At 34.0% G+C, this 25,077-nt stretch overlaps 1 protein-coding gene across 2 annotated transcripts in view; it reads left to right on the top strand.

Annotated features, from left to right (window-relative positions):
* LOC150077611 (dual specificity protein phosphatase CDC14C-like) overlaps positions 1-23,643 on the top strand; it is a 271,240-nt gene extending 247,597 nt beyond the window's left edge. Inside the window, exons 14-15 of one of the 2 annotated variants that reach the window (XM_090386870.1) lie at positions 10,845-10,904; positions 23,188-23,643. In XM_090386870.1, the coding sequence (XP_090242996.1) occupies positions 10,845-10,893 (49 nt within the window). In that variant the 3' untranslated portion in view covers positions 10,894-10,904; positions 23,188-23,643. Of the gene's footprint in view, positions 1-10,844; positions 11,301-23,187 lie in introns of those variants that run through there. The other variant, XM_090386869.1, reaches the window with a different exon arrangement.
* Positions 23,644-25,077: the final 1,434 nt, after the last annotated feature.

The raw sequence follows: 25,077 nt of genomic DNA, 5'->3' as shown, positions 1-25,077 counted from the left end.
GGTAACTCTAATATAATAATAATATCCAGATGCTTTAAAGAAGGTAAAAGGGAAACACTTCCGAGAAAACGTTGGAGTCTACAAGATCTTTATGCTGCTTTGCGTCTTTTAATGCCAAAACGTGAACTTTCAAGGTGGCAGTGGCCCTTATACAATACGAATGCGAGGAGGTACCATGATGAAAATAATGACTAGTTTAATGTCCATTAGAGACGTTCCACAATTCGGCCAAATCTACATTTATGACAACGGAAAAGCGTTGATGGAACTAAGAGCTAAAAGAGTGAAAAGGACTGATGTAGACTCGGACATTTTCTCGTTCGAGTCTACATCAGCGGGGGTTGACGAGTGAAGCAAGCAGGGGGGGTGGAGTCCCCTAGTAGTATATTATTAAAATTATTTTAGAAATATTAAATTCCATCATATTATGTCAGCTTACATAAAATACCTGTTAAAGTTTTTTGAATGTGTGCCAATTCCTGGAAATGTCAGGATGGATTTTTACCATTAAATGCACCACCTTATTTATATAATCTTGACACCTGGCATTAAATAGGAGTGCAGTGCAGTGCAGTGCAGTGCATAGCATAATATAATAGTAGCTTTTAAATGTCATTGTATTTGTGCTGCCATATATGCCATGTTCATATTGATACTAAAATACAACTTTTGCGCAGACCATCAGCTGCGAAACATAATTATGCATATTGCAGTATGGTCCTTGCATACAGATCAATTATGATATCTGTTATAGTTGCATATACTTTATCCAAGAAAAAAAATCGAACAAATGATTTGGAGTGATAAAGAAAAGAGGGGTTATATCATCCATGGTACATCCTCACCATATTTAATTCATCATCCATCCACTAATGGAAAGTTCTCCATTATAGTGAAGAGGATCCATTTGTTGTTAACCGATCTCAGGGAGTAAGGAGTCCCCCCCCCATAAATTATTCAAGATTTTATTAGCCCACATCAGCAAATCAGCCTGTGGATATCCACTTTTAGAGGCATAATTACACATTAAACCATATAAACTAAGCACTGTGATCAATAATGTAATCTTACCCTAAACCAGAACTAAAGCTCAGACAAAATGTCATTCCAGGAAGCATCCAAGACAAAATCCTTGAGGCTTATATTCAAATAAGTTCACACTCCTCCAACACATCTGTCAACTCCAGATAAAGTGCATGAGGGGGTGCAAAACATTGCACTTTACTTTGAATCTGTTGTGTACTTGTCTGATATAAACTAGATCATGGGTTCCAGGTTTATGCTTGGATCCACAATCAAAGATACTGAATCATCTCTTCTGCTTCAGTGAAAGCAATTGTGTCTAAAGTATGCCTTTAAACTGCAATCCCTGCCAGGTTACTCCATGTAAAAATCCATTTTCAAGCCACACAGGAGCTCACATCTGGTGAGTATGTGCTTGGCAAACCCAGGGTCCTTAGCTGGATATCATCATTCTTCTCTTTCTTGGTGATTCCTTTCTACTTCTCTCTCTCTTTCTCTCTCAGGATAACTCGGGAATTTTTTTTTTTTTTTTTTTTTTTTTGGCTTGTGCAGCATAAGCTCCATGCTTCCTTGCACCATATGGCTAATAATAATAATCTACAACACCAGTCACGCTGCCAACCATCCATGTGGTATTCGTGTCCAAGAGCTACTCATAGATCTAAACATCATAGTAGATAATGTTGTCCAATCATAAAGAAGGTAACCCTTCCACCCTGGCATGCTCATCTGCCACATGCAATTTCTCCATTAATAACAGGGAAAAGGCCAGAATCCCACCCTATATCTGCAACACTATGCTACACGTTGAGCTGCATACTCTGATTTCTTGCCTGCCTTCACCATTGGTTCTAAATCAGAATCATCACTGGGATCTCCTACATTCTTCTCAGATAGCATGGTATCAAAGATGATTCCCCACGAATGTAGCATATACATAGCAGAGTTGTATACTATAGAGTTAGCCTTGGACAACATTAAAAATAAATAAAAAACTAATAAATTATAAAATATTTAGCATCTGCATAGCAGACTCTTTAAGTGTTTGATTAGTACCGTAACTGTCAGATTGGCACCTGCATCCATATAAAAGTGCCCTTCAACCTCCTGTAGATGCATGTCAAAATTCAATATGCATCTTATTTGTTTTTTGAAAGTTTTGCAAGTCCATCAATATTTTTGTGATTAAAATACTTTAATTTTAGAAAACAGAGCCAAAAAAATAAAAAATAATAAAATCTTCTTCAAGAGGTGTGTTTCTATTTACAGTGGGTTTCCTCAGCCTACAAGTTATTTTTTGGTAGGAATTTTTTCCCGCCATAAAGTTCAGTTCAAGGTGTCTTGGTCAGTTAAACCTTTGGATGTCATGCACTCCCATACTCCATCCATTCATGTCCTTCTAGGTCTTCCTCTTCTCCTTCTTCCAGGAGGTATCCATTCCAGAATAGCCTTTGGATATTTGGTTTCTTTCATCCGTTTTATATGTCCATACCATGTTAAATGCTTTTCTTTGATAGTGTCAATAATATTCTTTTTCACTTCCATTTTCTGTCTCTTCTAGAAGTTCTTGCTGAGTGTCTCCAAAAATCCATTTCTGTGGAGAGCAATTTGTTTTCCCCTTGCCTATTCAATGTCCAGGTTTCTGCTCCATACAATAGAATACTTTGTACAGTCATTTAAAATATAAGTTTCTTTGTTTTATTTAGAATATTTCTGCTCCATAGAACAGAATTTAACATGCTGATAGCCTTTCTGCCATCTGCAATTCTCTTATTGATATCTGCCTGGGATGATCCATCACTTTGTAAGATTGATCCCAAATATTTGAATTTATTGACTTGTTTGATTTTAAAACCCTCAATATTTAGAATGTGTCCTGATCCTGAAGACAACATTTCAGTCTTGCTAAAATTCATTTTTAGACCCCATCGTTTATATTCCTCAAACAATTTATGACATGCATAGTCTTGTACTATTTATCTTCTAAGTCTTGTACTATCACCACCTGATCATCTGCATAATTGAGGTATGTAACATTATGCAATAGAAAGCACATACCTTGCACTACTTTTCCACATAGTCACTGAGTTGGTGTAAAAACTTCTTGGAACGTGTGACTAAATGTTCGATTCCCTGATTATAGAAATCCACTCCTTGGTTATTCAGCCACTGTCGAACTGCTGTTTGCACCTGCTCATCTTTTGCAAATTGTTGTCCCCTAGATGTCTTTCAGCTTGTCGAAGATGTGATAGTCACAGGGCAAAAGATCAGGACTGTGGGTGCATTGTGTGGCGTAGCGTTGTCCTGAATGAGAACAACACCTTTGCTTAACTTTCCAGGCCTCTTGTTTTTCATGGCTGTTCGCAAAGATCATAATGTTTGGCAGTATGAGGCAGCATTAATTGTGTGCCTTTTGCCATAAATAAATTCTGTGTAAACAACTCCTTCACGGTCGAAAAACACAGTGGCCATGACCTTTCCTGCTGATGGTGCAACTTTGAATTTCTTCCGCACAGGCGATGTTGTGTGTCTCCATTCCATAGATGTTCTCTTCGTTTCTGGGGTAAAATGCTGCACCCATGTTTCATCACCAGTGATGATGCGGCATTAAGAAGTCATGGCCTTCCACAGAATAGCGTTGAAGGAAGGCTAGAGAAGACAAAAAATGATGACCTTTGTGTTCGTCTGTCAGTGAACAAGGAACCCATCGTGCACACAATTTGCAATAGTCAAGATGTTCACGGATGATGGAATGAACACTGTGTGAATGAACCTATCAAAATATCCAACTCCTTTGCCATTTCTGAAACTGTCAGTCTTCGATTATTGCAAATCATTTCATCAACCTGCATCACATTATCTGCTGTGGTTGACGTTGATGGCCTTCCTTTTCGATCAGCATCCATCAATTCTGTGTGACCACTTTCAAACTGCTGGCACCACTTCACTATGGCTGGATGCAACATTTCATTTTCCCCATACACCGCCGTTATTTCATGATGAATCTTGGAACAGTTCAGGCCTTTCACCCACAAAAATCTTACTGTTCCGTGTACCTCAAACTTGGAGTAACATTCTAGCTGACATGCCATTATGAATGCTTGCTCCTACACAACTGTTACTGCTACATCAACGAAACTCACCTACCAGGGGGCACACAATATGAACTCTGTTCCGTGCAGGCACCACATTTGTTGTGCAATTATACCAAGAGATGGTGGCATAACTTATTTTTTGACTGCCTCTCATATTATTCTTGTAAATTGTCTCAGTAATCTTAATCATTTGTCCACCAATATTTGCCCCTTTCAGTGCTTCCCATAAGAGTTTTCTTGGACCACTGTCATATTCCTTTTCAAAGTCAATGAAAATCATAAAGATTTCTTTTCCTTTTGATTTTCATTTTTCAACGACCTCTCATACTGTTGAGATATGGTCTACACATGACCTCCCAGCTGAAAAACCACTTTGTTTTTCTGACACCTTGATTCGGGCTTCTAAATAGTTCCTGATCCATTTTCCAAGAATCTTTAACAGCGGGTTCAAGACGTATATTCCTCTGTAATTTGAACAGCTTTTCTGTTGATCGCCCTTCTTATAAATTGATGTAATATATCCTGTTTCATTTCTTTCGATATTTCTTCTCTTCTCAGTATATCATTTAACGATTTTTGTATCAAAACAGCCACTCCTCTTCCTCCGTATTTTAGAAGTTCCATATAAACTTCTCCAGGTCCAGGTGATTTGCCATTCCTTCCCTCCTTTAGTAAGAATTCCACTTCCCTAACAGAAACGTTTAAGCTCGAGTTTTCCACACTGAAATCCCCCACCATCTTGAACTCTTCCCGGTTTTCTTTTAAAAGTCCTTCATCCAGTCTTTCAAATGTATTAATTGCAAACCAGTGTTGTGTTTATTCTGTTTTCTCAAGTCTTTAAAGGACCTTCCATGATTCCACTGATTGCTTGATGCCCAATTTGCTATTAATAGTCACGCACTTCCTTTCCCATTCTTCATTTTTTGCTTCTACTACTAACCAATTGGCTATTTTCTTCTTTTCAACATAAATGTTCCTATATGCATCATTCCTTTCCCAGCCATTTCTGATATGCAAGTTTCTTTTCCTCTACAGCAGCTCTTACTTTCTCTGTATTCCAGGTCTTTTTTGGTCCTTGGCTCTTCTTTTTGCCTAGGATTTCATGAGCTATTTTTTTTTTTTTTTTTACAGTATTTTTTAAATATTTGTAGATTTCTTCAGTTACCTTTTATCTCTATGTTAATTGCAGCATCCAATCTCCAGATGAAGTTGTTTCTGATGCTATCGTCCTGAAGTAGTTCAACATTAAATTGATCCTCTTGTAGCATTTCTCCTTCCGTGCATAGTTGGGCGTGGCGCCTCCGTAGCCAGGTGGGAAGGAGCAGCAGTGCTTAGCACACGCTTCTTGATTTAGACCGTGGTTCGAGCCCGTCACCACCAAATACGGAGGATGCGGAAAGGTCAGGGAATGACCATCGCATATCCCCGGAGCAATTTGGCCTTAGTTGCTAATGCTCCTAAAAACCAAATAACAAATAACAATAGCATAGTTGGTTGTCCACTCTTATTTTCTTATTCCAGTTCCGCCTCAGTGTTGTTTTAACAAGAAATTGTCAGATCCACATTCAGCTCCTCTATAAACTCTGACATCTTTCAAAAGTATGTCCCTGAATGTTTTGAAATAATGTAATCTATAACTGATCTAATTTGTTTTGACCAAGTATATTTATGGATATCCTTGTGTTGGAAAAATGTGTTGTTTATTCTCAAGTCGAACTGTTTACAATGATTGAATAATCGATCTCCATTGTCGTTCCTCTCTTTGTTATTAGGGATTTTTTCTATTAGTTCTCTCAGATTCTCCCAAAATTCATCCTTCAAGGTATCAGCAGTGTCATTAGTTGGGGTATATATTCTCAAAATACATATTTCTCTCCCATACGTTGTCAATTCCAATGAGATCATTCTTTCATTAATAAATTACCAGTTTTTGATGTTAGGTCTCAATTTCTTTTTAACAGCAATAGAAACTCCTGCTCTTGCTCTTTCAGTCTTATCGACTCCACCCCAAAAATGGTAGTATTCTCCCATTAGTTCTGCTCCAAAACCCTTTTTCTTTGTCTCCGATAACACAATGGTGTATAAATTGAATTTTTGATGTTCATCCAGAAGAAAGTTTCTTTTAGTTGAAAGACCTTGAATATTTCAGCATCCCAAAATCATTGTTCTTTTCCGTTTGCAGAGTCATTTCCGAAAGTGCAGTCTGTTTCCATTTCCGCTTGTAGGTCATTTTGCATTTGTGTATTTTTTATACTGAATGAGAAGCTAGCCCATTGCAGCAACCCCCAACCTGGAGGACCAGGGTATCTCTCTTAGTCTGGCCCCTACCCTTTGACCTGTCCAGCTTGGGAGGCTCTACCAGTAGCTAAGCTACCGCCGACTTAACTCTCTGGGTCATCGGGACACGCAAGCCCCCCACTGCGACAAGGTGGAAAATACCATCTGGGGAGATAATAAAATAATAATGAATACAATAAATAAAAAATAAAGTAAAATGTAAAATTAAAAATAGTATACCCATGTTTTTCATTGAAATCAACATCTAAATATAAAATAAAATAGTACTTTTAATTTTTTTTTGACACTAAAAAGCGTTTTAAGGCTGAAAGTCTCAGACTACTGGAAATTTACTAGATGAACAAGTTGGTTCAAAGCATTATTTTAGTTTGTAGTAAATTGCTACAAAAGTAGGTGAAATGGCATCATTTTTGTTTCATCTCTTATTGTAAACACCTTCACAAGTTGCCTATTATTGCACCACCTCTAATAATCAACACTTCCCCAGTAGAGAAGACTAATGTGCCATCCACCGAGTAAACATTAGTTTACTCTGTGGATGGCACCGTTTTGAATCTCGTTGCCATCTCATCAGTGGGCGGGTAGGTACCACAGCAATGCAATGAGTGACAACTTATTTATGAGGTTAACTCCACAATATGATAGATGCCAGACGGTGTGCGATAGTAAAGCACTTAAAAGGGTTTAGGCTGAAAGCCTGACTATGAGAAATTTACTAGATGAACCCAAATACGGAGGATGCGGAAAGGTCAAGAAATGACCACCGCATATCCTGGAGCAATATGGCCTTAGTTGCTAATGCTCCTAAAAAAAAAAACCAAATAACAAATAACTAGATGAACAAGTTAGTGTGAAGCATCATTTTACTTCATAGTAAATCATCAAAGTAGGTGAAATGGCATTGTTTTTGTTGTATCTCATATTGTGAAGGCATTCGCATTATCAGCTTTTACAAAAACAATGCAATTTCACCTAGTTCGTGACTTCATCATCGTCATCATCATCATCATCAGCCATTTTCAATCCACTGCAGGATGAAGGCCTCTCCAGCAACTTTCCAGTCTGTTTTGAGCACTGGCCATCCATTTACTACCCACAAACTCATCAATTTCATCTATCCATCTCCGCCTTTGTCTTCCAGGTTTTCTTCTAGCTCCTCTTGGGTACCATTCTGTTATTTTATTAGTCCATCTGTCATGTCTTCGAGCTATGTGTCCTGCCCAAGACAATTTTAGTTCTTTAGTTTTGATAAGAATATCCTTTACTTGAGTTTGCTGCCTAATCCATGTGTTTCTCTTCTTATCTAACAGTCTGATTCCCAATATAATTCGTTCCATTCTTCGCTGTGTAGTTCTCAGCTTCTCTTCCATTCTTTTGGTGAGTGCCCAAGTTTCGCTTCCATAAGTCATGGTGGGGAGTATACATTGGTTCATTATTTTACGTTTCAGACAAACTGGGATATTGCTCTTCAGTATGTGACTATATTTCCTGAATGCTATCCATCCAAAATTTGTTCTTCTCTTGACTTCCAGCCATTTATCATTATTACAGCTAATAATTTGTCCCAGATAAGTATATGACTCCACCTTTTCAATTACTGCTCCTTCAATCATTATTTTCCTTTCTGTGGCATACTTGTTCATCATTACTTTTGTTTTAGCCATATTCATCTTTAGTCCAAAATCCTTACTAACTGTGCATAACTGATTAAGATTTTCCTCTAATTCTTTGGGATTGTGGCTTATGACCACAATGTCATCTGCAAATCGTAAATGGTTTAGGTACTCTCCATTCACATTGACTCCTTTCTGCGACCAGTCTAATCTTCTGAAAGCTTTCTCAAGGGCAGCAGTAAACAGCCTCGGAGATATTGTCTCCTTGTCGAACTCCTTTCTCGATTTTAAATTTCCTGTTGTCTTTGTCTAGTCTAATAAAGGAGGTAGCACTCTCATATATTTTCTTCAAAATATATGGGATATCTATGCCTTGTCTTTCCAGTGCCCGAAACATTGCCTTATGCTGTATGGAGTCAAATGCCTTTTCATAATCCACAAATGCCATAATGGTGTTTTATATTCATTTGCTTTCTCCATTAGCTGTGACATTACGTGAAGGTGATCCATAGTTGAGAATCCTGTCCTAAAGCCAGCTTGCTCTTTCAGTTGATTCTCATCAAGTATTCTTTCTAATCTGTTAGTAATGACCCTTGTGAAAAACTTGTAGATGTGGGATAACAAGCTAATTGGTCTATAATTTCCAATTTCTGATTTATCTCCTTTCTTATGCAGCAAAACTATGATTGCATTATTCCACTGCTTAGGCATCACAACTTTTCAAATGCACTTTGTGAAGAGCCTTGCCAGTTTTTGTGTTATGTCTCTTCCTCCCAATTTTAACAACTATACAGTAACTTCATCTTCCCCCGGGGCTTTCTGATTCGTCATTTTCTTCGATGCATGTTCTACCTCATCAGGAAGAATATCGGGTATGTCTTATGTGTTGCTACTTTGCAATCCATCTTCCTCACTGCTGGCATCATTCCCTTGCTCCTTGTATAATTCTCTATAGTAGTCTTCTGCTATTTGAATTATGCCTTCTCTGCTGTTTATAAGTACACCATCGCTATTTTTCAGCTTCAGTATCATTTGTCTTTCTGTATTACTGCTCATGGCGGCTGATTCAAATCCTTTGTTTTCCCTTAATGCTTGTTCTACTTTTCTTGTGTTAAATCTTCTTATGTCCTCTCTGAGTCTCTTTCTAATGGCTTTGCATAACTCAGTATACTCAATTTCTCCCTGTCAGTGTTTTTCTTGCTCTTCATTTGTTGTCTTTGGTTCATCATGACAAGTGTTTCATGACTAATTTTTTTCTTCTTTGGATTTCTTTTACCCTATAGGTTTCGTGGGCTTTATCACTTTCAGAAAATTGTAATGTTTTTCATCGATATCTTGGTCCTGAGCAGTCTGCAGAAGCTCAAACTTGTTCTTAAGTTCCAGTACATATTGCTTTTTCTCCTCTTCTGTTATCTCAAAGTCCTTTTTATTATTTACTCGAGTCAGTTTTTCCTTTCCTACATCTATATAAAGTGTACATCTTGCCATTCTGTGATCACTTCCAACATTTACCTTATTCAGGACGGTAACATCATTCACAATATATCTTCTGTTAGTGAGGATGAAGTCAATTTCATTAGTTGTTAATCCAATTGGACTCTTCCATGTCCACTTTGTGTTCACCCTTTTCTTGAAAAAAGTGTTCATTACTGACAGTCCTTGAGATTCTGCAAATTCCACAAGTTTTTCACCTCTTTTATTTCTTTCACCAATTCCAAAATTTCCTATAGTTCCTCTTGCCTTTTTCCAACCTTAGCATTGAAGTCCCCCATAATAATAGTGTAGTGGGTTTTCTGCTAATCTAGAAGACTCAATTTCGGTGTACATTTCTTCAACCTCTTCATCATCATGGTTTGATGTTGGTGCATAAATCATCATAATCTTTAGCTTGTACCTCTTAGAAATCTTGAGTATTAGTCTTGACACCCTTGGTGATGTACTTTTGAATTCCAAAATGTTGTTTTTAAAATCTTTAGGGACCAGAAACCCAACTCCACCTTCACTCCTTTCACTGTTTCCATTGGTGTACAGCAGATTTCCACTTGATAAACTTATAAGTGATTCATTTCTTCTTCTTTTTTCAGCCAAACTGATGATATTCCAATTCACATTTTCTAATTCCTTTTCCAGCTCTAATATCCTGTCTTCACTGATGATATTACGTTATAACAGGCCAAGTTCAGTTTCCGTGCATGCCAGCCTGGTCGTAACCAGAGATTCTTAGCACCCTCTGCTTCCACTCTGATCCTCTCGCTGCCGTAAGAGGGAGAGTGAAAGCTGCTGGGGACTGAGGGCCATTTGTTTTGTCATGCTGTCATATGCTGGAGGATTTGGTCTTTTCCTCTTCACGCTGACCAGGCGTCTTGAAGAGAACCACTCTACGCATTCGTTGCCACCTAAGTGACTTAACAGGGCTTACCATCGAGAAGGTATGCATGAGTGGATTTTAGGGAGGCAAGGCCAACCAGACTTCTCCTAAATCTTCTGTAATAGAGAGATTTTGGATCCATCAGTGTTTTAGGCTGAGTGTCTGATAACACACAGGATACCTGTTCCCCTCTAATCCCATAGTTCGTGACTTACTATGAACTAAAACGATGTTCTTTTTTTAACAGTATACCAAAATCTTATATGATGGACTATAATAAAATTATTAGAGTTCTACTCAGAGGTGGTTAATAGTATATTCAGTTTAATATTTTAATGAATTTTGCTGTCAATTAAATACTCTTCTAATAATATTTATTCTTAACCTTTGTTAGATGAATGTTTTAATTCATCGAGTTTTCTTTCTCATTTCATTTTCTTCTTACAGTGTGAAGAGTACGGCATCCAGCTCCAGTAAAACTTCCATGCCACGTTGATTTATACTCAGGTTGGCTCAACTTAGTGTTATCTTTGTGAGTTTTGCAATGCATCAATCACTAGAATCTTATGCTAGTGAAACTAATCCGTAATCATTTTCGGTCATTGCTCACCTACTTAGATAGTACTGAGGTGTGGTAAAGAATATTGATGCATTAAGTAAATAATGATTTTATATGAAACTGTAAAATAGTGAAAAGGAATAGCTTTAATGTACTAAACAGTTTCTGCTGCAGTGAGACATTTTTATCAGGAATCTACCATGTATGATAAAGAGATGCCATTGAGTTAGCCATATTTCCTCTTTGTGTTCTCACTGAATATTTTATTACAGTGATTTAGATGAGTAATAATGTTTTCCATTAGCAAAGTATCATTCCACTTTTTAACCTAGCCTTTGTGATAGCCCTTGTTTCTGGTCTCTTCATTATAAATCTTTCATCAGATATTTAGATTCAAAATCTAAAGGTTTTTTTTTTACTTTTTCATCCAGTAGCTGCATTGTGTTTTAAGTTTTTGTGAGTACCATAGGTGATTTGCTTTTGTAATTGTAATTGCAGCCTGATAAATATACAATCCATCAATTAATTTGAGCTAAAATAGGTTTGGTTTGAATTTTTAAGCGAAATATTTTGAATATGTAATATTTTACTTTTCTTTAATCATCTGTACATACTGTGTGTTATTTTTAATTTGAAATTGTTTAATTATATTACTGAATCTGATAGGATTATCAAAATAACTATTTCTGTCAAAGCCACCTGATTAGTTGTTGCCAGTTTATTAAGGTGAGGTTTTAAAATTGAATGTATATGGTTAGAAATTCATTATAGTTGTAAATATTTGCAATTTTAAAATAAGTAGGTACTTGTTGAATCATCCAATTGTTGAAACCTCCCTTAAAATGTATGTATCTGTGAAATAATTGTTAATTGGTTTGAAATTGCCACTTAAAGCTTTATTTCAGATCAGAATCTAACCAAGTAATTTTAAATTATCTGCCAATACTCTTGTACGTGTGTGTGTGTGTGTGTGTGTGTGTGTGTGTGTGTGTGTGTGTGTGTGTGTGTGTGTGTGTGTGTGTGTGTGTGTGTGTGCGCATTCAGTATTGAATGAGATGTGCATAGCATTAATTCTTTAAATTAATTTTAGATATCTTTTCATACTGAACTTTTAGTTGACGGTAATATTTTATTGTAGCTGTAGTATAGCTTGTATTATACGGCATTTTAATATAGTTAGATAACAAATAACTTATAGTATATTTTTATAATAGCCTTTTTAATGAAGCATGTCTTCTTATAACTTGTCCTAGACATCTTCCTCTTATAGAAATATAGGTAGATAGTAGTTATACAGTAGGAGCATTTAAAATAGCTAAATATTTGACATTCACGAATACATTCATTGCTGGGGATTTTATTGTAAATTAAATTCTTTTCTTAATTTTTAAGTATAATGCTTTCTTTCACTTGGTGTTTTTATTTATATCACAAAAAGTTATAGAGAAAATTTTTAAAAATTATGGAGTTTTTTAGTTCTGAGCACATGGAGTTTAAAATGTGAATATTTCTTTTTTGCTGTCATTTATCAAGGGAAAAATTTATTTTTATGTATATGCTAGTAACTATATATTTATTAGATCATCTTCCATTAAGGCAATTAGAGAATAATTACTATATTATCTTAATTATTGCTACTTTATCTGTATTTCATTTGAAATACAGATTTTGAAATGCAGATAATGCTAATTTCTGAACAAAAAAAAATTTTTTTTTTGGCACAAACTCAACCAGTACTTGACAATCATGTGTATATCTAAATAACTTTGTACATAATATATGTGCACCTTGATTTTTTTTTTTTAATCTAACATTAAGTCATAATTTTGTGGTTATTTATTAAAGACACATTTTCAAAAAATTCTGAGATCAGAATTTTCATTCATTGTGTTAATCACATTTTGAAAATAATGAGAAACTCTTGTTGCTGTTGAGATTTGTGTGTGTAAATGTGTAAAAATATTTTGCATTATATTAAATTGGGAAAATATGATTTATTGTAATTTTAAAATGATTTTTAAGAAAATCAGAACACCATTTATCAAATTCAGTATAAAGAAATTGGATTATAGAATTATTTTAATATTAATTGGCATGGTCAGTTGAGAAGCAATTCCCATTGGATTTGGAATTTTTTGATGTTAATTGATATTGTCACTTCTAGTGTATTTTAGAAAGATCAGACTTTGGGATACCTGTAATTATATGTTTGCACTTTGCATGCTGATTGCAGAGACTTAACATGTTCTATGAATAGACACTAACTGCTACTGATTACACAACCCAGATGCATATGGTGTTCTTTTTGCTATAACTTAGATGTTCTGTAAGAACATTCATATAAAATATGTATCAAAAGAGGGGGGTGGAGGAATATAACAGTACCTTTTTTATTTTGCTAAAAGGAATTACTGAGAAATTTTATTAGATTAAATAGTTGTAATAAATATATTTTGCTAGTCACATAAGAGAGAGGATTTTTTTTATTTTTGATAAATCATAAATTTAATTTTCAGTTTTCTTAAATTTATTTTTTGAGTAAATTTTTTATATCATGGCATTTATAATTTTTGTTATTATCACAAGATTTCTGTGTCTACTTCCAATATATTTGATGAAGTTTTGTTTTTATTATGTATAATTCTAATTATAAAGTAAGCCTATTAGGTTAGCATTCTCAAAAATTTAATAAGTAATAAAGTAAAATTAATGGAATAAATGTAATTTATAATGAACTGATATAACAATAAGAAAATTTTAAGGGTACCACACATAAATATTTAATTTATATTATTAATTTAAGTAAATTGCTTTCCCACAATTTCATGCAAGGAATGAGCTTGCTTGCATGCATTATTTTGTTCAGTACTAATACTAAATTTCTCAATTATAATTAAAATAAGTAATTTGAGCACACAGACACATTTAAGTACACAAACATATTGGTAAAAATGTTTTCAGATAACTCCATTGTTAAAATGCTGATGCATAATTCCTAATCACAGTTAATGCTGTAATTAGGAATTATGCATTAGCATTACTAGTTAATCAGAAAGTTTAAAATATCTTTCATTCCTTATTAACTATATATATATATATATTTTTTTTGTCCATTGATAGTGTATTAATCTTTTCATTGGCTCTTTTTAGCTTTTTAAAATCGTTGTTATATTCCTCCCCTGCCTCCTGTCTCAACCTCTAAGTTCATTGAGGTGGGAGGAATATCGTATTCCATTTGTACTTTATGTACTTTGCAAGATGAAGCCCTGGTCTATATTTATAGCTAAACCAAAAAAAAAAAAAAAACTCTTCGATGGATAGGTGTAATGCATAATTTCCCAGGATCCTTCTGCACGTATAAAGTGAACCTTTGAGCATCAGATGTAAACAGCACTACAATACATTTTTAAACTCCAATGTAGAACATCACACTTTTGACAGCAGTGTTTTCACCAGAATGGAAAAGCCTAGAAAATCTTAGAATATACTGACCAGATAGAATTATCACTGAAGCACTTACTCAACAAAAAATAAATATACACACACATACACTGCACCACACTACTATGTGACCTTTCTTTTTTGAATTGGAGAAAAACCACAATACAGTTATTCAGTTACATGCTATCCTTTGTTCCTAATTTCCAGAACATAAACAAGTTTACATAGAAGGTTCTAAAATTGAATCACATGGGGATCGGTACCAGTTTTTCTAATGAGATCTTGTGGAATACAGAAAAATTTATAGACTTTCAACATGAAATGGTGATTATTATTAATTATTATTAGCCATATGATGCAAGGAAGCTTGAGGCTTATGCTGCACCAGCCAAAAAAAATTTCTGAATTACCCTGTGAGAGAGAGAGAGAGAGAGAGAGAGTCAGAAACAGACGGAAATCACCAAGAAAGAGAACAATGATGATATCCAGCTCAGGACCCTGGGTGTACCAAGCCCATACTCACCAGATATGAGCCCCTGCGGTTGTGATTGTATGCCATATCAGTAAAATTTTTTGTGTCTGACACTGTGACTTGTTCAGATTTCCCAAAATATGCTGTTGCAAATGTTATTCAAAGTTGGAAGACTATAGGTGATACTTCAACAAAAAAAAAAATAAATAAAACTAATAATAATAATAAATAAAATATCAAAAATCTGGACATCCTTCTTACAAGCTCTTGGAACATGTTCATTGAACCATAAATAGGGTAGTTCGTGATTCACATATATCATCTGTCAGAAATGTCATGGAGCAGGTTCATCGGGTAACATGAACATCTGTCAATAAATCAGCCACACATAGGTGATGTATAGTCACCGATAAAACAGTAGGAACATCTGTCAGTAAATCAGCCATCCATGGGAGATGCATAGCCTTCGGTTCAACAGTAGAACAGCTGAAAATCAAGCCCAGTATCACAGTCACCAATGCAAAATAGTGGAAGAAGGTACTATGGCATAATGAATCTTGCCACACAGTGTTTAATTCTAGTAGATGTGTGTTTGAGTGTAGAGATTGTCTGGAGAAAGTATCCTGTCAGCATGTATTTTCTCAACCATGAAGTTTGATAGAGGCAGGCTGATGGTATAGTATGGTACTTGAAACCCATGGTATATCTCTTCTCATATTTTGGAGAATTATATGTTATTTACACTATGGCAGTAGACTTTTTGACATCATATAGGACTGGTTTGTTCACAAATCAGTCCTATTTGATGTCAAAAAGTTGAAATGATCAGCTCAGAGCCTGGAGTCTAATTCTAGTTGAACATCAGTGAGGTAAAAATCAGAGTTCTGGATTACTCAGCAGCCACAACAGCATTCTTCCAAGGCTGCTCTGGTAAGTGCCGTGTAAGAGGAAAGGAGGCAGATTCTGGCCAGTATTTACCAGAAGTTAATAGAAAGTATATCCAGGAAGGTCAAAGGACAAAGATGGTCCCTTATTATGTATTAGGTTTTTGAATTAAAATCCATTTTTTAACTACCTGTGTGTACGTGTCCAAATACCTTTGGTCATATAACATATATATATCTCCTTGAGTAAGTTCCTTGCTTTACAACACGTTAATTCATTCTCATTCAAGTGTCTGTGGAATTTACAATATTTTGTGCTCTCAGAGTAAAGCGATATGATATTCTGATTTTTTTTTTTTTTTTAATATCAAATAAAATTTTAGAGGAAACGAATTGTCCCACATAGTAGCAAACTCATTAGAGAAAAGGCCTTGAGCCTTAGGGTTAACCATACTAAAAAACAATATTGCCTCAACTGCTAATAAAATAAAATAAAAACCCAAAAGTTTATTGAAACAAAAATATATAATTAAAAATTAAACGTGTTAAAAATAAAAAGCAACTCAGAGTTGACAAGACTCTTCGTCTTGAAAGCAACTTTCTCCATTTGCTTAATTTTATGCTTTTAATATAACTTAGTACAGCTACTCCCCAACTTACGTAAGTGTTGTGTTCTGCAGAACTCTATGTAAGTCAGAATTTCCCTAAATGCTTATGCAGCACTTGCAAATTTGATTGAATTTGATTAAAGCAAAAAAGAAATGTTCGACTAACATGTAAATTAAATTATTTATTCAATTTTTTTATCTGATGTGCAGGAAAAATGACAAGTGTACAAAATTACAAAAATTTCATCAAAATTATAAAATTACAAAAAGAGAGAGGAGACAGGCATAAGGTCAGCAAGTTTTGTCTTTCAAGCATCATTGCCAGAATTAACTCTTCAGCTGTTAAGCACGCTGCTGCAGAAGTTGAGGGCTGTGGCAATATAGAAGGAATTTTTTCCAACACTTCACAAAATTTCTCTGCAGCAGCAGAATCGGCACTGGCGACTTCACCACATACTTTAATGTTTTGGAAACCAGCGTGACACTTGAACCTGTTAAACCACCAATTGGTTGCCATGAACTTGGCTTGGGTTCGCAGTACTTATCCTTAATATCTTCATAAATACTGCTTGCTTTTGCTTGAATGGACTCAGGGGCACTTGTTTCTGAATCTGATTTTCCATCCATATTATTAATAACTTTTCCATCTTCGATACTGTCCCTTAAAATAGTATTCACTGTTGAAGCAGCGAGACCTAATAGATGACAAACGTTGTCCTGCTTCGTACTTCTTAATTAATCATCTTCCTTTCTAAATCAATTTTTTCCCTTTCCTAGCACTGCCAGCACTTGCACTTTTCATTGGTCCCTTTCCCTTCACAATTATAATAAGTAAATAGGAATAAAGAGAAGATTCTGAAAATTTGTTTTTTATATGATTGAAGATTTCAGTGAAGAGGAACTCATTTCATCATAATACTGTAATGTAAAAACCCACAAAATTCCAGTTATTGGTATTATCAAAAATGCAATAAGGTTGAGTTTACTACCCGTTTATAATTAGATGCAATAACAGAAAAGCCCAATAAACCAGAAAGTGCAAATTGTTTTTATTGTTTTATGGTAGTGATCTTCAGAAATGTGTTTTAGAAAAATATCACAAAGGTGTTCAAAATAGATTCTTATAACAGAACATATGATAACAATGAAAGTGTAGTGCAATTTCCATTATAAAAATGACCTTTTAGAAAGATAAACAGCTTAGTTATATAGCAAAAAATTCAACTTCCACAGTCTTGGAACGAATTACCAAAAAAAAACCAATGTGTTATTGGGTTCACATTACGATATTTTCACGATACCTCCATTTATTCTTAAGGGATGCAAAATACATTTTTTCCACGATTTTTTGGTTTGCAACCGCCGGCAAAAACTTCATTAAGTCAAATTTCCATAAGTAGAGTATTACATAAGCCGGAGAGTGACTGTATTTTAATTAATTTGTTTTAGTTTTATTTTTAGCACAGTTTAATTTTTAGTTATATATTTTTGTTTTGATAAACTTTTGGTTTTTATTTTATTTTATTAGTTGTCGGTTGAGGCAATATTGTTTTAATATAATAACAAAATCAGTGATACCCTCAGAAACATGTCATCCTTAAGTTCCATATCTAGATTACAAAAGAGCTTTACAGTTTTTTGCATTTTAAAATGGCATGTTACTTAAAATGAACAAAGCACTGACAAATTATAGCAAGTTAAATGCATTTATATATTGGGCCTTAAATTTGTGGGAGATATAACAAGAAGTAATTTTAGTGCAGCTTAGGATTGATTTGAAGTTGCCTGACACATTTATACCTAATAAGAGGCAGAACTTCCAAAATGACTTATGTGAATTAGTAGTAGTAATGGCAAATGATGCGAGAAAGCAAGCTTATATAGCATCAGCCAAAAAAAGGTATCAGTTCACCCATCCTTACCCTCCAAGAAATTGGCTAGTTCTTCCTTGAAATTATTCAACCCATCCACTTCTGCAACAATGGAAGCAAGCCTGTTCCAACAATCAACCCCTTGCTGGATGAAGGAAAACTTCCACACACCTATCCTGCAACCATCCTTCCTCATGAATTTAGGCCCCCTCATGTGTATACTCTCAGCAAGTGGAAGAATTCCATTAACATTCAGCTTACTCAATCCATTTAAGTCTTTAAACACCTCACGCAGATCGTCCTGCAGGTGCCTAATCTCAAGATGCTGCAATTTGCAAAACTGAAGCCTTTCTAGGTATGAGCACACTTTTGCTCCCTTCATCAATCTAGTTACCTGTCTCTACACCCATTCCAGCAGATTTTCTTAAATCTTGTTGCAGTAGCTCATCCTGATGACTGTCATTAACCACTCTGCCAACCTTTGTATCATCTGCAAACTTAGACATTAAACAAATGGTATAAATGGTATGAACTTAGACAAACAAATGGTATAAATGATATACCATTGATAAATATTGAAAACAACAATGAACCCAGCACTGAATCCTGGGGAACTCCAGGACTAATAACATTAGTCAGTGAAGAGCAGTGCCCATTAACAATCATTCTCTGCCAGAAGTAGTCCTATCGGTATGTATAATTGAATTGCCAGTGTGTAATAATGAAGGGAAAGCTTTTTTTTTTTTTTTTCCCTCTCTCTTTCTCCTCGGCATACTATCAAGAACCTACATTCAGGAAACTTTTAGCAGACAAACCTAGTGTCAAATATTTTCCGATTTTCACAGGTACTAAATTTGTACCATACTTTAATTGCAGCCTTGTTTATTTAATTTTTATTAATTTGTTTTTGTGTATACCATTAAGAAATTAATACCCAAACTTATATGTTTCTTTAAGCATAGTGCAGTGTGCCCTTATCGGCTGAGGTGCCAAACTACCCCCCCCTCTATCCCCCTCCCTCCCTCCTTCCAGGAAAAATTCCATTCTGTATATATCAATAATTTTCTTAAATAACAAGAGTTGGAGACTTGGTATAATAGTATAATATCACTTTTGTTATGTGATAAGTATCCAATATTCAATTTCATATAATTTGGAATAGTATATGATATCTCCGCTTTCATATCAGTTTTTTTTTTTTTTTTTTTTTCACATTTTATTTTTATTTATGTTGCATTTTGCAAATAAAATTTTCTCAGATTTTTGCAACATTCCAATATCCTCCTGTAACCATATACAATTTTTGTTATTTCATACTCTTTAAAACAACTTTGTCATGAACTTCAATGTAATTATTTGTTACTTTAAGAAATGTTTATGTTACTGAATGTAAATAATTTTGTTCCTAAAGTATTTTTAGTTCCTTTGACATTTTATTTGTGTAAACATATACTAGATCTAAACTATTAATGTAATTATAAAGTATGTGTTTACTGAGAAATTAATTTTTTACTGTTTGAAATAACTACACAAACAGTCTTGGTTTTTTGAACCTTGTTGTTCCCAGCAGTGAAACTTGTTTTCTTTTCTTTTCTAAGAAATAGCACTGCATCAGTATATACTTTTCTAAGAAATAGCATTGCATCAGTATATACTTTTCAAAGAAATAGCATTGCATGAGTACTTCATATCCATCCACATCATTACCTCCTCCAAATCCATTTCTTCCTCTTCTGTTTTTAATTCATTGCCAAGTGTAAGGTCTTTCATTATGCTGCATATAAACATAAGTGTGACTTTTCTAACTATTCTTGACACCTATCTATCTAAATCACCCTTAATGAGTGCTGATCATAAAGCACCCTTCCTGACATCATCCTGCCATCGCATTTTTATCCCTTAGTCAGTGTCATTTAATGAAATCAGAAACAATATTTGTCCCAGTACCGATCCTTGCAAAACCCCACTTCTAACTTAACCCAATCTGAGGTGAACCATTAGTCACAATCCTCAGTAGCTATCCTCTGCCTCCTGTCCTGCAGCCACCAAGCAAGGTGCTTTTGTAGCCAGGCGGGCAGGAGCAGCAGTGCATAGCATATGCTTCTTGATTTGACCGGGGTTTGAGCCCGTGACTACCAAATATGGAGGAAGCGGAAAGGTCAGGGAATGACCACAGCATATCCCCGGAGCAATATGGCCTTAGTTGCTAATGCTCCTAAAAGTCAAATAACAAACAAACAAACCACCTAGCAATCTAACAATCTTTCCTGTGATCCCAACGTGTTCCATGGGATTTTGGGTAATATGCGAAACATAACCAATGATAATAACAACCAACTACAATAACTAGATCATTATTTGAAGTAAAATATAATTTAAAAATATCACCCATTGAACCCAATCTCACTGGAAGGCTATAAGGCAATAGTGACTGACACTACATTTTAAATGTTAAACTAAAAAATAATTATGCAAAAATTTTGGATCATGAAAAAAAATTTCTCAGCATAAGGGCCACCATTATCCAAATGATCCAAGATTTAAATAATGGTAGCCTGCCCTTATGTTTTGAAAATTTTTAAAATCAAATTATGTAGTTCAGAATCTATTTCTAGTAACAAAATGTATTATGATTACTGATGTCTATTATTTACTTATTTTCAGTGTTGATTCACAATGTAAAGAATGTAGAAAGTTTTATATTTGTAATAATCAGCCCTTTTAAAATTTTACTTAAATATGTAATTGAATAAACTGTAGTCTCTTCTGTGTACTTGCCATAGCTTATAAGTAGATGTGTACACAGGTGATGGGGAGGCTGCCAAGTCTCATCCCCTCACAAAGTGATTGGATTTAAAAAAGAGAGAGAGAGAGAGAGGGGGGGGGTGTAATTTTCTTCAGGTAAAAGCAGTAGCTTTGATCTTCAGCCTCCACTAGAGAAAGCTGCTGAGTTCACTACTAGATATCTGATTGAATAATTTTCATAATATTTATTATAATTTTCAAGAAAATTATAATAATTACTAGTTACTTATGTTTATTAGGTACTTTGGTAGGTAGCATGTACCTTCAGTATTTCAGCAGTAGTATAGCCCTTAGTTACTTTGTTAACTATAATAATACGAGTTCTTCCCCCTCAGTATGAAAATTTCATATATATATATATATATATATGAACACTGATATGAGAAGTGATCAAAAATGACTGAGACAATTTGTGTTTTATTCTGATGATTATTTCTTTTCAATATAAGCCCCATCTACTTCAATATGCTTATCCCATCTCTCTATATCTCTAATCAATTCAGAGAAAATATTGTTTGAGAGACAACTGAAGATATTCCAAATGTTTATTATCTCAGTGTTTGATGGAAAAATGCTAATTTTTTAGTTCATCCTTGAGTTTGCTAAAAGGGAAATAGGAAATAGAAAACAGTTGCAAGGGCCAAGATTTGGCATATAAGGAGCGTGGGGAACTGTTTTCTTGCTTTTATGTAGGCTTTCCTCATCAGTTGAGACAGTGAGCACTCCAGAATTGTCATGATGAAGCGTGCAGAAAATGTCATGGTGCTATCCAGACATTTTCAGATCAGGTCCTTTCTGGCTCCACATTCTGATTCATTGTCTTCATAGCTTCCCTATAATATTGTCCAGATTTTTGTTTAGGAGTAAGGAGTCAATGGACCCTAAGGTAACAAACATGTGTCATTCATTAATGTTCTTTAAAAATGTTTTGTGTGCTCCCATAACTAATACCCAAGGCTTCTTTCCTAAGTGCAGTTTGTGTCAAGGATGATAGTAGATGCTGTACCCATTGTTAGATCAGATATCGATAGATTCCCTAGGTTAGGGTCATGTTGTGCTAGTTCTTCCATCATTGAACTTCTTATGTCATCTAAATATACAGTGGATTTGGGTGCAACACATTTTTCATAGGCAAATAAGCAAAAGTTCTGATGTTTCTATTAGTGTTTGTTGTGTAGGAGACAGAATTTCACATTGACTTGGTGTTTATTCATTATTTTTGTTGTGGGTATATATATGTTGGAGATGAATATCTGAGATTTAAATGTATATAAGTTATCACTAATAATCATTCTACATTATATGTAGGAAAATTAGTCTCAATCTTTTTTGGTCACCCCCTTGTATTAACAAGTTACATTATACAAACAATATAATTTTAGTATTTCTTTAAATTGCACATTGAATATTACTTGCATCTACTCACTTTATCACAGTACTTAAATTGCATTCATTATAATGATAATAATAATAATTATAGCAAAGATACAGAAATTTTTGTATTGTAAAGTACTGATAACAGTACTGCAATTATTACAGGTAAAAGTTATTTTCTGGGAATAAATAAATTGTTCAAGCAAATGAAAATATTTCAGGTCTTAGATGTGTTCATATGTATCTTTACATTATTACGTTTCAAATGAAAACTTTGTTTAAAATCTTATTTTTAAATTAAATTTAGTTAGTAGTTTTTTATGAAATAGATATTCCTCTTTCTTGAGAAATAAGCTAGGAATATTAATGAAGAGATATATTTATTTCTATCATTTAATATGAGTTGTGGTAAATATGAATTTCTTTTTTAATTCTTTCAAATTCCTTTTGAGAGTACGGGTGGCCTCAGACTTTTAGTAGGTTACAGTCCTAGAAAAAGGTGACATAAAGTAAAACCAGTTTTCCCATGGAAAAAAAAATATATATATATAACAGGAAGTTATACTCCTGACTGATGTGCAACATTTTTATAAATGTGAATATTAAGTGCTTTAAATAGTTATACATTAAGTTAAGTAAGTTTCTTTAAGAATTATATGCACAGTTGTAGTAGTAGACTTTTAACAGTTTCGTCTATGTATTTTTTTTTACATTAGAAGTGAAAGCAAAGTTGCCATTTTTCTGTTCACTTCTAATGTATAGGTAATTTGTTTCAGTTCTTTATAAGACTGTCAGTTGAGTGCTGACCTCTGCTTTTTATCAGCCATTTTTAAGAATGAAATATTAAATCACAAATGCTAAAATTACATAGATGTTTAGCACCAGAGTCTGTCAAGAACCAGACTGATGAGATAACTTCATATAGGTACCTGAGGTTGGATGTCAAAAATTCAATATGATGTAAGTTCATCAAATTATTTGTGTTATGTCAGTGATGAACTCATCTTATATTAAAAAAAATTGAATAACATATGTTTGTGTGCAGAACTAAAAACAAAACTTTATCATCACATGCAGTGAATGTAAGTCAGTAATTAATAACCTTTTCCAAGAAACACATTAAAAACTGTTTTGGCAAAGTAAATTTATTGAAATAAATTAAAGTAAAAACTTTATAGAAAACATTCCAATAACCTGATGTTTCTCTCAAGAAATTAATAACCTTTTCTTTTTTACAAGCCATTATTATGAATGAAAGAAATAAAACAAAAGCTTGAATTAAATTTTTAAATGAGATAAATATAGCAAAAAGTACAGAGTGGTTTATTACAAAATGCAAATTGGCTAAGTGGCTATGTTTTTCTTTGCATGCAGAGCTGTATGCAAAACTGTATTAATATATATGTAATCCTACTTTCCATAAGTGCAAGTCAGATTACTGTAATAACATGGATTGAAATTTGCTTGTGATGTTATTGTGGATTAAAAAAAAATTGCAAATCAACTCAAATCAGTCTGATGAAAAGACAAGGACTTCCCATATATTCATTTACTACTTGTGAATGCATAATGTTTGGTAGTTATTTTTTTTATTAATATGCTCAGACGTAAAATACCTTACAAGTAGCAATAGTGGCCTCATGGATAATGTAGCACTTCATTGTTTTATATGTATTTATTTATATATATATATATATATACATATATACACAGACACACACACGCACACACTTGCCTAGCTATATCTTTAAGTTTCTAAAAAGACTTTACTGTAATCTTTTTTGTTTTTCTCTTGTGCACTATTGTAAAATATATGGAAAATAAATTTGTATTGGAAGAATACTAATAAATTTATGAATTCAGTTAGTATCTTCTTATTTCTTGTAGTAGATAATATAATAATGACATATAATCTAACATAATTGAAGGAACAGTTAAATAAATTCATTCCAGTCTAGCTCATCTTTTACTATTCCTTATAAATAATAATACTATAAAATATTGGTGTAAATGCACCAGAGTGAATTCATAATGAAAAACTACATAAGTAGTGTAAAGGCATCGATTTAATTATTTCTCGTATTGTAACTACCTTCACAATGAGTTACCATGTATTGTACTACTTCGAATAAGTAATGCTTCACTAATAGAAGTCTATTAGTGCATATACAATTTATTTGCAACATTGTTTCTGTGTTTAATCTAATACTAAAAACTAAAACTAATGTTAATACTGATCCTTTCATTATTGACCCATTCATCCATATGGACATTTCTCTGCTGCTCTGCATGGGCTTTGAGCAGAGAAATAACCAAACAATATGGAATGGCTTGTGCATACCCGTTTGTATTGTCCCAATAGTGGTTTTACTAAAAACAATACATTTTAGTGTTTTGTTAATAAGTTAATTTTTTTTTTAAAACGAAATGCACAAGGCATAATTCTTATGGGTTGTGGTAATCAACTATATAATATCAGGGTAGATACACCATAGTTAACCCATCAATTTGAACTACGTAAGTAGTGTAAAGGGCATCGTTTTAATTGTATCTCATATTGCCTTCAATATGAGAAGGTTGCCTTCACAACGAGATAACGATATTTTGCACTACTTCAAATAAGTAACGCTTCTCTAGTAGAGAAGACTACTGTTATTTATTTTCAG

Source organism: Mastigoproctus giganteus, chromosome 12 (genome assembly GCF_048544385.1).
Source record: "Mastigoproctus giganteus isolate SK-2022 chromosome 12, ASM4854438v1, whole genome shotgun sequence".
NCBI lineage: Eukaryota > Metazoa > Arthropoda > Arachnida > Uropygi > Thelyphonidae > Mastigoproctus > Mastigoproctus giganteus.
This window is presented reverse-complemented; position numbering and strand designations above follow the sequence as displayed.